This window comes from Gobius niger (assembly GCF_951799975.1).
Source record: "Gobius niger genome assembly, chromosome: 14".
NCBI classification, from domain to species: domain Eukaryota; kingdom Metazoa; phylum Chordata; class Actinopteri; order Gobiiformes; family Gobiidae; genus Gobius; species Gobius niger.
The window spans coordinates 4,611,632-4,624,045 of record NC_136865.1 but is presented as its reverse complement, the minus strand read 5'-3'; the positions used below and the strand labels follow the sequence as shown (position 1 = coordinate 4,624,045).

The following is a 12,414-nucleotide window of genomic DNA, read 5'->3' as shown; positions in this document are numbered from 1 at the left end:
AAGGATCTAAAAATGAATCCTCGGACTGTTACCTGGCTCCACATCTGGACATGGCATGGGTCCCTCGCCGCTCCTTACAGGTCGCCCCAGCGGCTTCGGAGGATGGGTCAAATGCAGAGGACAAACTTCATTACACAGTTCTGTAGTGATGATGAAAGCACCTTAAAGGCCCTGTACCTGATTTTAGATGACAAACAATGGTCTCTTGTATAGCGTTTTTCCAGCAAGGATCCACTCACCCATTCACTCATTCTCACTCCAATGTACGCAGACACTGAAGGCAAGGTGGGTGAAGTGACCTTCCGATCATGAGACTCTACCATCTGGAGTAGATGTGCCATTGTAAATGAGGATGCCATGATATTAAAATGTTAGCGGTGTCATCCAAACATATTCCTAACTTTCCTAACTTACTTGTAGAATCCAACTTCTTTAAATAGGCAACTTTTCAGGGTCACTGTCACAGAAATGCTGGAAAACTTGCCTGCGAGTTCAGGAAATTGATGCAATTGCTGTGTAGTTGAATGCACAGTGTTTTTCCAACAAATGTTTGAGGAGGACATTTTTGTTGTTGTTGAAGAAAGACATTGGTTCTGGTGCTTTTCAACCTGGATAGACTCAAACAGACAAAAGCAGCAATTAGGAAGATTTCTTGACATGTATATTAGTTTTGGCGATCAGACCCCGGCGGTAACATCGATGTATGAGTCAGTTTGGAGTTAGAGATGTCGTCCCCGGAGCCTGGACACTGGTGGTGGTATGGAAGACCCGTGAAGATGCAGCAGGGAGAAGCCGTGGACGGAAGAGGAGGAGACGGGGCAGAGGTGGGTCGCAGCACAGCTGGGAAGCGAACAAACCATGATGAACGAACCACGATGAACGAACCACGATGAACGAACCACGATGAACGAACCACGATGAACGAACCACGATGAACGAACCACGATGAACGAACCACGATGAACGAACCACGATGAACGAACCACGATGAACGAACCACGATGAACGAACCACGATGGACGAACCACGATGGACGAACCACGATGGACGAACCACGATGAACGAACCACGATGAACGAACCACGATGAACGAACCACGATGAACGAACCACGATGAACGAACCAAGATGAACGAACCATGATGAACGAACCATGATGAACGAACCACGATGAACGAAACATGATGAACGAACCATGATGAACGAACCATGATGAACGAACCACGATGAACGAAACATGATGAACGAACCATGATGAACGAACCATGATGAATGAACCATGATGAACGAACCATGATGAACGAACCATGATGAACGAACCACGATGAACGAAACATGATGAACGAACCATGATGAACGAACCATGATGAATGAACCACGATGAACGAACCATGATGAACGAACCATGATGAACGAACCACGATGAACGAACCATGATTGCTGGGGCTTAAAAGCGGGACCGAGGGCGATGATTGGCTGCTACGGTGATGCTGAAATTAGTCTACCAGGTTGAATTACCGCCTAGGTTTCATTTAACCTTAGACAATTTGAAGTAAATATTGCAGTGGTAGCTTATCTGTCTGCACAGAGCACCTGCCCTAAATCCATATTTTGAACTCTTGGGCATTTCATAACTTAAGTTACAAATGTGGAACATTTTGATCAAGACGTGTTGCGTAATGATCCACCTCAGAGGAGTGTTTTCATCAATTTGATCTCTTAGTTTAGAAATGTAACATCACAACCATATGGCATTCAATAATCTATAACATCATCAGCACCTGCATATTATTCAACTATTCACTATGACAGAAGATGCTTTTGTTTTAAAGTAAATATTTAGTACATTTCAAGGTCAATTTAGTCAACTGTGCATTTATAATATTCATTAAAATGACGTTTCTTCTCCCACGTGAACAAAAAGCACAGAGCTGTTCCTTTTGGCTGTGGATCTAAATGAAATGAGGCTCTTTCAAACAGTTCTAGTCTCATTTTAGCAAAAATATAAGTTTGACAGGTTGGAGATAGATGATTGTAGCCCATGGATCCGGAGAGCGGGATCTGCATCCTTTTGATCTGGATTTCTACTGTAGGAAGCGCTGGGCCTGGATGAGGGACAGAGTCGAGCAGAAAGATCAGTGGAGCAGAAAATGAAAGGAATAGGACCAAACGGGGACAGCACAGGAGAGAGCGACGAGACCAAGGACTAAAATGTTACTAAAACACGACTACAGGAAGTGCACGGTAATCCGGGACAGGGCTGAGGGCCACAATGTGCACCAACACGTCAGAGCAGTGTATGAGCCAGATGAAGAGACGAAGAGGAGGAGGAGGAGGAGGGGGGTCAGTGGAGCACAGCATCTCTCCATCTGAGAGCAGGAGGAGGAGGGGCAGCTTGATTTAGCTTTAGGAGGGAGACGGCGCCATCCACAGGCCACAGCGCTGCACGACAGGGCTGGGAGTCACAATATAATCGTGATGTCCCAGCAGCCAAGTCAAGGATGTGCATTTATACTAATGTGAGAAACAAATCAGGCTTTAAAAAACACTGGTGCGGCGTTACGCGGTAATGACACATCTAAACTCTAAAACAGCTCAGTTTCTAATGGACTTTCCATTTAAACTTTGTGCCTTTGTTATTATTGAACACAGGTCATTCTATCAGTGACACGTTTACTTATTTACCCCAATATCTGCAACTTCAGGGGTGAAAACGCATCACGCAGTAAAACTAAAAACTGGAATATACATTTATTAGTGCTTAATTTGTAAATTAGTAATTTCAAGAACACTTTTTGTCTGATGTGATGGATTCGGGGAACAGTATGTAATGTAATGTATGTGTTTTTGTGTGTGTTTTTGTGTGTACAGCACTTTGGCCAAGCTGTGAAGTTTTCAAAGTGCTTTTTTGTATTGTATACATTTAACAAGAAATCCGTTTAGCTTCAGAGACCAGACTTCAGGATCAGGAAGCTCCAGGTGGAATGAGGAGGAAACACAGGTGTGCCATGTGGACCAACACACGCTAAAAGCTTGTGCATTTTGGTTGATTTGTGAATGTAAGTGTGAACATTTGACCAGGAATGTTAATTTAACACGTCGGGTCAGCGTTTGTCAAAAAACAATTTATTTATCGGTCTTAAAATGAGTTCAAATCATGCTTTTCTTTAAAATGACAGTTCCAAAACATCTCTTGCAAACCCTCAGTAACAGCATGACCTACATAAAAATACTCCATAAGAATTTACCATTAGAAACAAACATCTTTTAAAACATTAAATATATTTTGAACAAAGTAAATATGAATTAGAAACATATTAAAAGTCTGTAACATTTGTGAAAAGTATAAAAAGTGGTATTCTAAGAAAGTCCTCTGCTGCCCCGCCCCTCGCATAGACAGTGGGCGTGTCCACAGGACGTGTCCAGGAAGTGTCCGCTCGAAGACGTGTCCACACTGAGCCCCAGGACGGAGGACGACGAGCAGCTGCAGGGACAAGACAGGACTCAGGGAATTAATGCCATTTACACCCAATACTGGAACTAATCCAATATCTATTGATTTAAACGTCAGGACGAGTCACGATAATGAGAAACCTGGAACATACCAACAGTGACCGGAACATAACAACAGGTTTACTCCATTTCCTGGTTATTCACAACTTCCCATTTCTTGCACATGTGTCGTTAATCGTAAACAAACATGGCGGCGGCGAGTCTGAAGAGCTCCTTTCACTGGGTTTTTTATTTTAACCATGAAAGATGCTTCTTTCCATGTTACAACGACGTGAACTCCATCAGCTCCACTCTCTCTCTCCAGTCCCAACTTCAACCTCCCCCAGAGTTCTGCTCATCCACTGCACCTGCCATAGCTCAGGATGTAGTGGATGAGCAAAACATTTAGCCCAAAGTGGGCGTTGAAAGAAGCCTGACATAAACCACAGAGACTACATATTCATGCTTTAATATTCTCGCCATACTGTTCTCAAAAATATGGAAATGCATGTTGTGCACAAGGCCTACAACCAGGTGGACCTGTCCTCCTGGAACAATGTGTTGATTTGTGTTTTCTCAGTGTAGGTGACTGCTAATATACACACCTGCCCTGTGTTTCACTGACCACACGTGATCACAGAGTATAGAAACTGCTTTTACTGAATGATGACGATGACATTAGGGCGGACCAATATGTCACTAAAAATATTGTATTGCAATATTGGTTGATGCAATATCTGTGTCCTGAGAATCACTTAAGTCTTCATTTGACCGAGATCAGCACATATTATGCAAACTCAGCCAAAAACAAAAAATGCATTGAACTTAAAAATGTGTAAAAGTTTTAGTGAAACTAACCAAGTTCAATTTTGGTCCCGATTTGGTGGCATTTTTTTTTTGCACAATTTACTGAAAAACTAGTTACGTGCAATTTTTATGCAATTTGTTATTGCAATTTATACAGAATATCGCATATAAATGCCCTAGATGACATTGTATATTACAGTTAGTTGGATTAAAGCGCAGAGCCCACATCTCTAGGACCTCTGCGAGGCATGACGACCACGCAGGAGGATGTGTGCGAGGGCAGATTGTTGTGCTGTGATTCTTAAAAAGGGACTATACAGAGTTTAAAATGTTAAAATTAAGTATATTCCTCCCCCAGATGTTCCAGCCATGTCCTAATGTGTAGAATGAGCTCAGACATGTTCACCACATCTGCCTCTAAAATCCTGCACTGTCACTGAAGAAGGTGTTAATTCGGGTCTGAAGTGCTGTCATGCACGAGCTTAATATAGAAGCTGCAGTAAGACCTGAGGTGGCAGTAGTGAGTATAAAATGGCAAACTTGCATCTAGTTCCTTTAAATTAATTCAGGCACTCGGGTAAACTTATGTCAAACTGTTCTGTTTGGGCCCTGAAAGAAACAAAGAACAGCATGTTGATATTGACCTCTCGTAGTCCGAGTCGCAGCTGCTCTTGTCCTCGGCGAGCGGCACACAGGCGCTGCTCGACCTCTGGATGGCCTCTGCCACCGTGTAGCGCGTCTTCCCCCGGGCGCAGCGCTCCATCCGCCTCACGCTGAGCTCCGACTGCAGGAACAGGTGCAGCCGGCTGTCGGACAGGAGCAGAGGGCACTGCACCACGCTGGACACAGGAGAGAGCAGTGAGGAACTGACAGCTCCTGCTAGAACCTGCTGAGGTCCTCCACCTCCAATGTTCAGACTGGGCCAGACCCGCTAAACACACTTAAACCACTTATGTTGTCTTACTTATATTTATAGTCAAAACAAAAGGTGATACAGTAACACTTTCGGATGAGAACATGTCACACCAAAGAGACACTTACATCTCCAGAAAGGTCTGCAGCCCCTTCATCCTCGCGGTCACCTGCTCGGGGCTGCTCAGGTGGAAGAAGGGCTTCCACGGGGGCAGCTTGGGCAGCTCTCTGGGGGTGAGAGCTCGGGTCACACACAGGTCTCATAAGTAATGGAGAGTGTTAAATGCACGTACATGATGAGGGCGTTCTGCAGCAGGCTCTGTCTCAGCCACACAAACTCTCTGTAGCGCCGCCGCACGCTGGAGCTCTTCCTCCTGAAGCACATGCTGTTGGTCTGAAACGCACGCACAATATTAAGAACATTCATGGATAACTTTGTGGCAAAAAAACGTGGAAGATAACAGGTCCAAAGTTCCCTGTTTGACCAAACTTTCTCTGCGTTTACTAGGGCCTATTCTACATGCTAAATGTGCTGAAAATACAGAAAATACGATAAATGAGAAAAAACAACTTTAATATGTTCCTTTCTTTTTAAGCACAATATTGATTAGTCGAAGTCCATTTCAATATGGTTGTTAAATTGAGCACAACAGACCTCACATTTCACACAACATTAACCATTTTGTGTGACAAGCTGTGTGAGTGGGCAACAAATGGGCAACATAAGTGCCCAAGTGTATTGGGTCAATGACCTGCTACTCCTTTGCTCATTCTTAAAAAACCTAATCAGCTTTCACAGCACCAAGAACACACAAAACAAAACAAACAAGGCAGTGGGGCTACAGAAAGAGAAAACACATAAACATCCTGTATTCAGTCAAGGCTTCTCACTGAACAAATCACATCACCTACGAGCGCGACTGATCCTCCATGTTAGGAGATATATGTGGCATATTCTTTATGCATGCCCCTATAGCCTAAAAGGGTCTATACAGAGTTTAACATTTTTTTAATTATGCATTTTCCTCCCCCTACATGTTCCAGCCATGTCCTAATGTGTAGAATGAGCTCAGACCTGTTCACCACAACTGCCTCGAAAATCCTGCACTGTCACTCAGAAAGTTGTTACTTCGGGTCCGAAGTGCCGTCATGAACGAGTTTTATGTTTATCTTTTATGTTGCACGCCTAGTTTGTGAAAGTGTTCTCAAACAATGGCAATAAAAACTATTCTGATTGTGGTAATGTGCCATCTGAATCTCGCTGACTCAAGCAGAGCCGATCAGAGCACAGGAGGCGGGAGTTAACCGTGTCATCTTCCACGTTCCACATTCTTTTTCGTCACTTTCTTCATAGATTTTTTTTTATGACTTTGTTGTTGTGTTTGTCACATTTTTGCTACTTTTTTTTGCTGAACGAGTGAGTAAATGGTCATGTGATCAGCAGCTGAAAGGTGGTCAGTCGTAGAACGTGCGCTCACCTCCAGGCAGATCTCGTAGTCGATGTACGTGTGCCAGATGTCCTCCTTGTAGACGCGCGGGTCTCTCACTGTGATACTGACGAACTCCTGCGTCACCACGGGGCAGAGCACAGGTCAGAGGTCAAACACACCTGACACAGGAGAGATACTGACTCAAAGCTTACCGTTTTGGACAGGTTCTCCAGCATGCGCTCCATCCTCAGGACAGCACCTGCAGCGGAGCAGAGCAAGAGTCATCTATGAAGACCTCTAGGATCCCTGGCATTACGTTTTCGGAAAGTAGCGGCTCTTTAAATTAAATGTCTTTATTACCAACGAACTGTTTGTCAAATGTTTCACAATGTAAAAGCACCAGACCAGAGACATGATGAACTTGTATAAAAGATTAGGAACTGTCTATGAACAGCTGTCAACTCTAAGTAACAACATTAAAAACAAACATCATTATCAGTGTCTGAAAGCCAGCCAACCAACAATAGGGAAGAGTGTGGCAAGTCTAACCACTAAGATTATAGATTTGATTTTTAAATAATTTGAACCTTCCACTTTTTATGTAAACAGGTTTTTTCCACTTCTTTAAGTAACTTTTTGGTCGGTCTGTCTGTTAGAAATAAAAGCAGATAAATAGTTTAGGCCCGAGGTGGGCAAACTACGGCTTTATCCAGGCCCTCGACACTCTTTTCATTATTTCTATCATTTCTTGACATTTCCCAGGCCGAACTGTGTAGTGCATAGAGTTGCCTTGTGCCTACTGGAGTATCAGAGGCAGCAGGATCATTCCCCACCAGGGTGAACTCCAAATGGCCCTATATTTCTTTATTGTTATTATTTATTTCACACAAGTGTTAATTTTGACAACATATTTTAATTTACTTTTAGTTTTAGTCTTTTGACGAAAATGTAATTACATTTTAGTCTAGTTTTAGTCAAAAAAAATATCTTCAATTTTAGTCTAGTTTCAGTCGACTAAAATTGCATGTCAATTTAGTCGACTAAATTTAAAACTAATTTAGTCGACTTTGCATTGATAATATTAATTATAATCATGTTTAATCTTGTTCCGCTGCTTCATGGAGCTGCTCCACATGAACAAAGCTCAGAGCTGATCCTTTAACAGAGGATTTAAATGATCTGAGGCTCTTTCAGACGCTCAATAGAAGTTTGGATGATTTTAGTCTCTCCTTTTCTTTTTTTTTTAGTCTTATTTTAGTCGACTACAATATCTGGACATTTTAGTCATAGTTTTAGTCTCATGAGAAACTTTTAATTTAGTTTTAGTCCAATTTTAGTCGTCAAAAATAACACTTTGACTAAAATTAAGACTAAATATTTTAGTCGACGAAATTAACACTGTTTCACACTAATATATACAACAAAACTGCTGAGTCGGTGCAGTTTGACTGAAAAGGAGCCGAGAGAAGAGCATTATATGATCACTGCCCCTTTGTTTTACATCAGTTATTTAGACTTAATATCCTTCAGCACATGTTGCAATGGGAGAAAGTTGGGCAGTATTAAGTTGAAGTCATCGTTGGTGCGGCCCTTCAACCCAAAGCAGGTCACTCACGTGGCCCCTCGGAAGAATTAACTGCCCACCCCAGGCAAAGAAGAATAAAATGGAGTAATTTGACCCGACGTTGGGGTAAACTGAACCGACTCTGGTCCATAAGAAACAATGAGCAACAAACATTTGCAATTCTATAGTTTATGCTTTGTTTGTTGATGGTTCTGGGCATGGTTGAAACAAGCTCATTAAAATGAACAAAATGGCACAATCTGCATCTTTGGCGTCTGGAAAGAAACATATATATTATGATGATTGTGCAAACAATAGAGAGGACCACTGTTTTGGTTTATTTCCGCGATTTTCTCCGGATGTTTCGGTGACTGGTGGGCAAACAGCTGATTTTTCAGAGCTTGAAGAGCTGTTTATTTAAATCACACATCTTGTACAGCACCGATCCTTTCACAAATGCCATGCTCTGTTTGTGAACGATGTTTTGACCCACCATAGAACAATTAATATCTATTCCACACATTTGCGTTGCCCACCAGTGCCTCGGCGTGACGACACTGTGATCCCCCTCATGGCAAACCTTCCCGACTGATGGTCCCACCTTCCCCGAGCCTCAGTTCAGCTGACCCCGCTCCATATATGCCAGAAGATTTTTTTAAAGAGGAGCAAAGAAAGAGGCTCCATTTGCCCCACTTTCTCCCATAAGCAGCAGAATACTTGGGGGCGTTTAAGTTTAGGGCGCAAGCGGACTTTTCTTGTAACCCAAAAAGCTTATCCCTCAAAGTGAGCTTAATCTGCTCCACTTACAGGGAGCCAAGACTGCCCAGACTGTGGCCAGGTTCTGTTCAGGGATGGATTAGAAATGTAACCTGTCACAAGTCCATCAAAAGCCTATTGTCCATGAGATCACTGTCAAAGGGAAGAAGTGCGGACGTTTCAGACACACTGTGCTCTAAACTGAACCAGCTCTGAGCCAAACAAAGCAAACTTCTCCACACACACACAGCGGTCACAGCAGAAAGCCTGATGCCGACCATGAGCGAGCCCTCCTGGGACACACGCCCTTCACAACACGCCTCTGATAACGGGGGCTACGTTAAACTTAAAGAGGGGGTATTATGCTTTTTTCAGCCACATAGCACCAGTCTATAGCACACTACAATGATGACGAAACCTTCTGTTGGTCTGTCAATGCAGTAAATTAGAATAACTGCCTTGTATAAAATTGCTCTTTCAAAATGGCGGTAGCGGATGACTTGAAATAGGCCTCTGTCTCTTTAAGAACCTCTGACCCTTTCCGACACGCCCCCTCCACACGCTGTCTGTGGCATCACAACAACACTGCGCTCGTTGTCTCAAGTATTGAAAATACGATCGGTGCATTTTAATTTTTATTGTTGGAAAGGAGCTACTGTTTATCACTTTGTGAACAATGGCCACACAGGATATTATTTGGAGACGAACCTTCCACACCGGACGCTTGGAAGGGGCTCTTGCCTGACAAATAACTGCTGTTTGGAGGCTTCTCTTTGCATCTGCCATGCCCTATGGATCTCTAACTATACCCCCATGGACGACACCAGGATCTGCAGGAGCCCATACGATTCAAAAGACGGACATTATCTCCGCAGGTGGACAATGGTTTTTCGAGGTTACCCGTTAGCTTGTTATAATCGACTACAGCTCATTGTTGATGAAAAGTCTGCAATAAACCATAAATGTGTAAAGCCAGGCTCATTGTGTAATAATCGTAAAGGCTGCTTCGAGTAGTTGCTGCTTTATTGACGTTATTTGTGCACAGTATGCTGCCTGTTTTCAATGAATGTTGTGAAGGTGAAGGTTGTTAGCCTGTCGCGGCTAATAGTGCCTTAGCTCCGGGAGAAAACCACTCGGCCACGACTCACTGTAGATGAAATGTGAGCAGTAAACTACGAAATCAACAAGCCAGGCTCCGTGTGTGATCACCATAAAGGCTGCTTCAAGCAGTTGCCTGTTTTAGTGACGTTTTCAATGCATAATATGCTGCTTGTATTCAGTGAATTTTCCCGTTAGCTTGTCGCGGCTAGCTTGTTAGCTCCGGGAGAAAGCCACTCGTCTATGACCCATTGTAGATGAAATGTGAGCAATAAACTTCCAAATCAACAAGCCAGGCTCCGTGTGTGATCATTGTTAAACGGTTCTTTATGTGTGTGGTGGTTTTATTGACTTTATTTGTGCATATTTCTCGTTTTCACGTGATGACTCGAGGTTTAGCTTAGCATTAGCTTTCTCCGGAGGCTCTGTGCATCATCAAGGCCCAGCGCAGAACCAGACACTGAAATAAGCGTTCTTGTCACCGGTTTTAATCCTGGGTGTTTCGGTAACAGAAACACTGATGTGTGTTTTTGTAAAAGTCTGCTGTGGCTCCGGTTCACAACACATGAAGCTAATCCTCCATGATGACTCTGTTTACATCTTAGGGCTAGACACTGCGGGGAGGGGGTTCTGCTGAGGAGCAGTGGTTGGCTACTCGGCTGGTGACGAAAGGTCGGAGGCGTATCCTGGAGGTCGAGGGCGTTTCCTGAAGGAATCAGGCGTTTTATCCCTAAAATGGCCGCCATCAGAGTTTCTACAGATTACTCGAAAATACGTGAATGTGCCCAGGCAACACTTCAGGCATGGTTTTAATGAGGGAATGACTTAATAACATGATGTTAAGCTTGAAAAAGTCATTTTTGCATAATACCCCCCCTTTAACAAGCATATCTAATAACGAAATGTACCCGGATGGAAAGGCGCTGAAATGAAGTTGCTAAGCAGTGCACGTGCAGCTCGGGCAGTCTGTTGTCAACAAAGGAGAAGTGGAAGCGTTCCTCACCGTGTCAGTCGCAGCGTGACCGTAGCTCTCCTCTCTGCCCCCCTCAGTCCTGTCTGGACTCTGGTCTGGACTCTTGTGTGGACTCGTGTCTGGACTCGTGTACACGCAGAGGCCGCGCTCCGCTTTGGCGCATGGTCACGCCCCCTCTGCCCGGTCAGGTCAAAGCGTGGCCTAAACGCAGGTATAATTTGTAGCTGCGCAGAGAGAGCTGTGTTACTGTTAAGGACACTTGGGGGGCGGCTCGTCAGGTCCCGGGACGGTTACGCGGCGCACCTGACGCACCTGCGGCTCATTAGCTAATTTCTCGCACCTGTGCACCTGCGCGTGCGCTCACTTCCTGCTGCTGTGACGTGGGCAGGCGGCGATCGACTCGTAGTTGTGTTTTGGTAAATAGAGGCAGAAGCAAGTCCAAGTGAATGCTTTTAATGCCATTTTTAATGCCCAAATACAATATATTAATGCGACTAATGAAGAAAAAAAGATGTACATTTTTCACAGAGGAAAGAGAATTGGAAAAAAAACAAAAAAAAAACAAAAAAAAAACGTGCGGCTTTTGAGCAAAGTATTTCCCAATTTTGTTCCTATATTTCCAAAATACTAATACTAATAATAAATACAAATAATACTAGAGTGAACTAATCTTGAATTCGGGGTAGGCACCCATAAGCTTTCTTGCTATTGTAATGTAAATAATGTAAACAATGTAAATATAATAACTCAAATCAATCAAAACTACTAATAAAAAATATCCCCATGAAAAATAAAGTACATTTAACACCAACTACGTCTATTTATGTGTGTGTCACATGAAGCTTTTACCGCTTAAAGTGATAGTCTGGAAATTTAAATGTTTTACAAATTTTATAAAATGAGCAAAATCGACCACCTGGTCTTGCATTTTGATGTAAAGTAAATAATAGATATATTTATTATTGAATATATATAAGTCCCTCCTTCCCAGATCTCAGCAACTAATCAGCGTCTAGTATCCTCCCATACTGACCAATGAGACAAGCTTTTCCTGTGATCCAGCCTGTCAGGTCCAATCAGGAGCGAGGGGGAGGAGCTTGATCATTTTTTTTTTTTTTTTAAATTCTGTTCCTGCTCTCTTCATTTTGCAAACTAAGAAGGGCTTTCTAACGGCCTGCTCACTGGCCTCTTTAAACGACCTATCAGAGCTGCAGAACATCCAGAACGCTGCTGCTCGAGGCCTCACAAGAACCAGGAAATACGACCATATTAGTCCAGTGCTCCGGTCTCTGCACTGGCTTCCTGTCACTCAGAGAATAGACTTTAAAACAGCTCTGCTTGTGTACAAGTCTTTTCATGGTTTAGCACCAAAGTCCATCTCTG

The 12,414-nt window shown here is 43.3% G+C and overlaps 1 protein-coding gene across 1 annotated transcript; it reads right to left on the bottom strand.

Annotated features, from left to right (window-relative positions):
* Nucleotides 1–3,206: 3,206 nt before the first annotated feature.
* On the bottom strand, nucleotides 3,207–11,115 carry snx10a (sorting nexin 10a). Its single transcript, XM_079571337.1, has 7 exons — nucleotides 11,062–11,115; nucleotides 6,853–6,899; nucleotides 6,689–6,775; nucleotides 5,504–5,604; nucleotides 5,340–5,438; nucleotides 4,943–5,137; nucleotides 3,207–3,483 (listed from the first exon to the last, which is right to left on the bottom strand). Exons 2-7 carry the CDS (start codon nucleotides 6,883–6,885, stop codon nucleotides 3,360–3,362), a joined length of 639 nt encoding a protein of 212 aa, XP_079427463.1. The 5' UTR covers nucleotides 6,886–6,899; nucleotides 11,062–11,115; the 3' UTR covers nucleotides 3,207–3,359.
* Between the last annotated feature and the right edge of the window lie 1,299 nt (nucleotides 11,116–12,414).

Coding starts and splice junctions, on each gene's coding strand:
- snx10a (XM_079571337.1), bottom strand. CDS start 6,885: ATGGAGCGCATGCTGGAGAACCTGTCCAAAACG. Junction 5,439..5,503: donor CTGCAGAACGCCCTCATCAT/GTACGTGCATTT, acceptor TCTCACCCCCAG/AGAGCTGCCCAAGCTGCCCC. Junction 5,138..5,339: donor CTGCAGACCTTTCTGGAGAT/GTAAGTGTCTCT, acceptor TCCTGTGTCCAG/CGTGGTGCAGTGCCCTCTGC.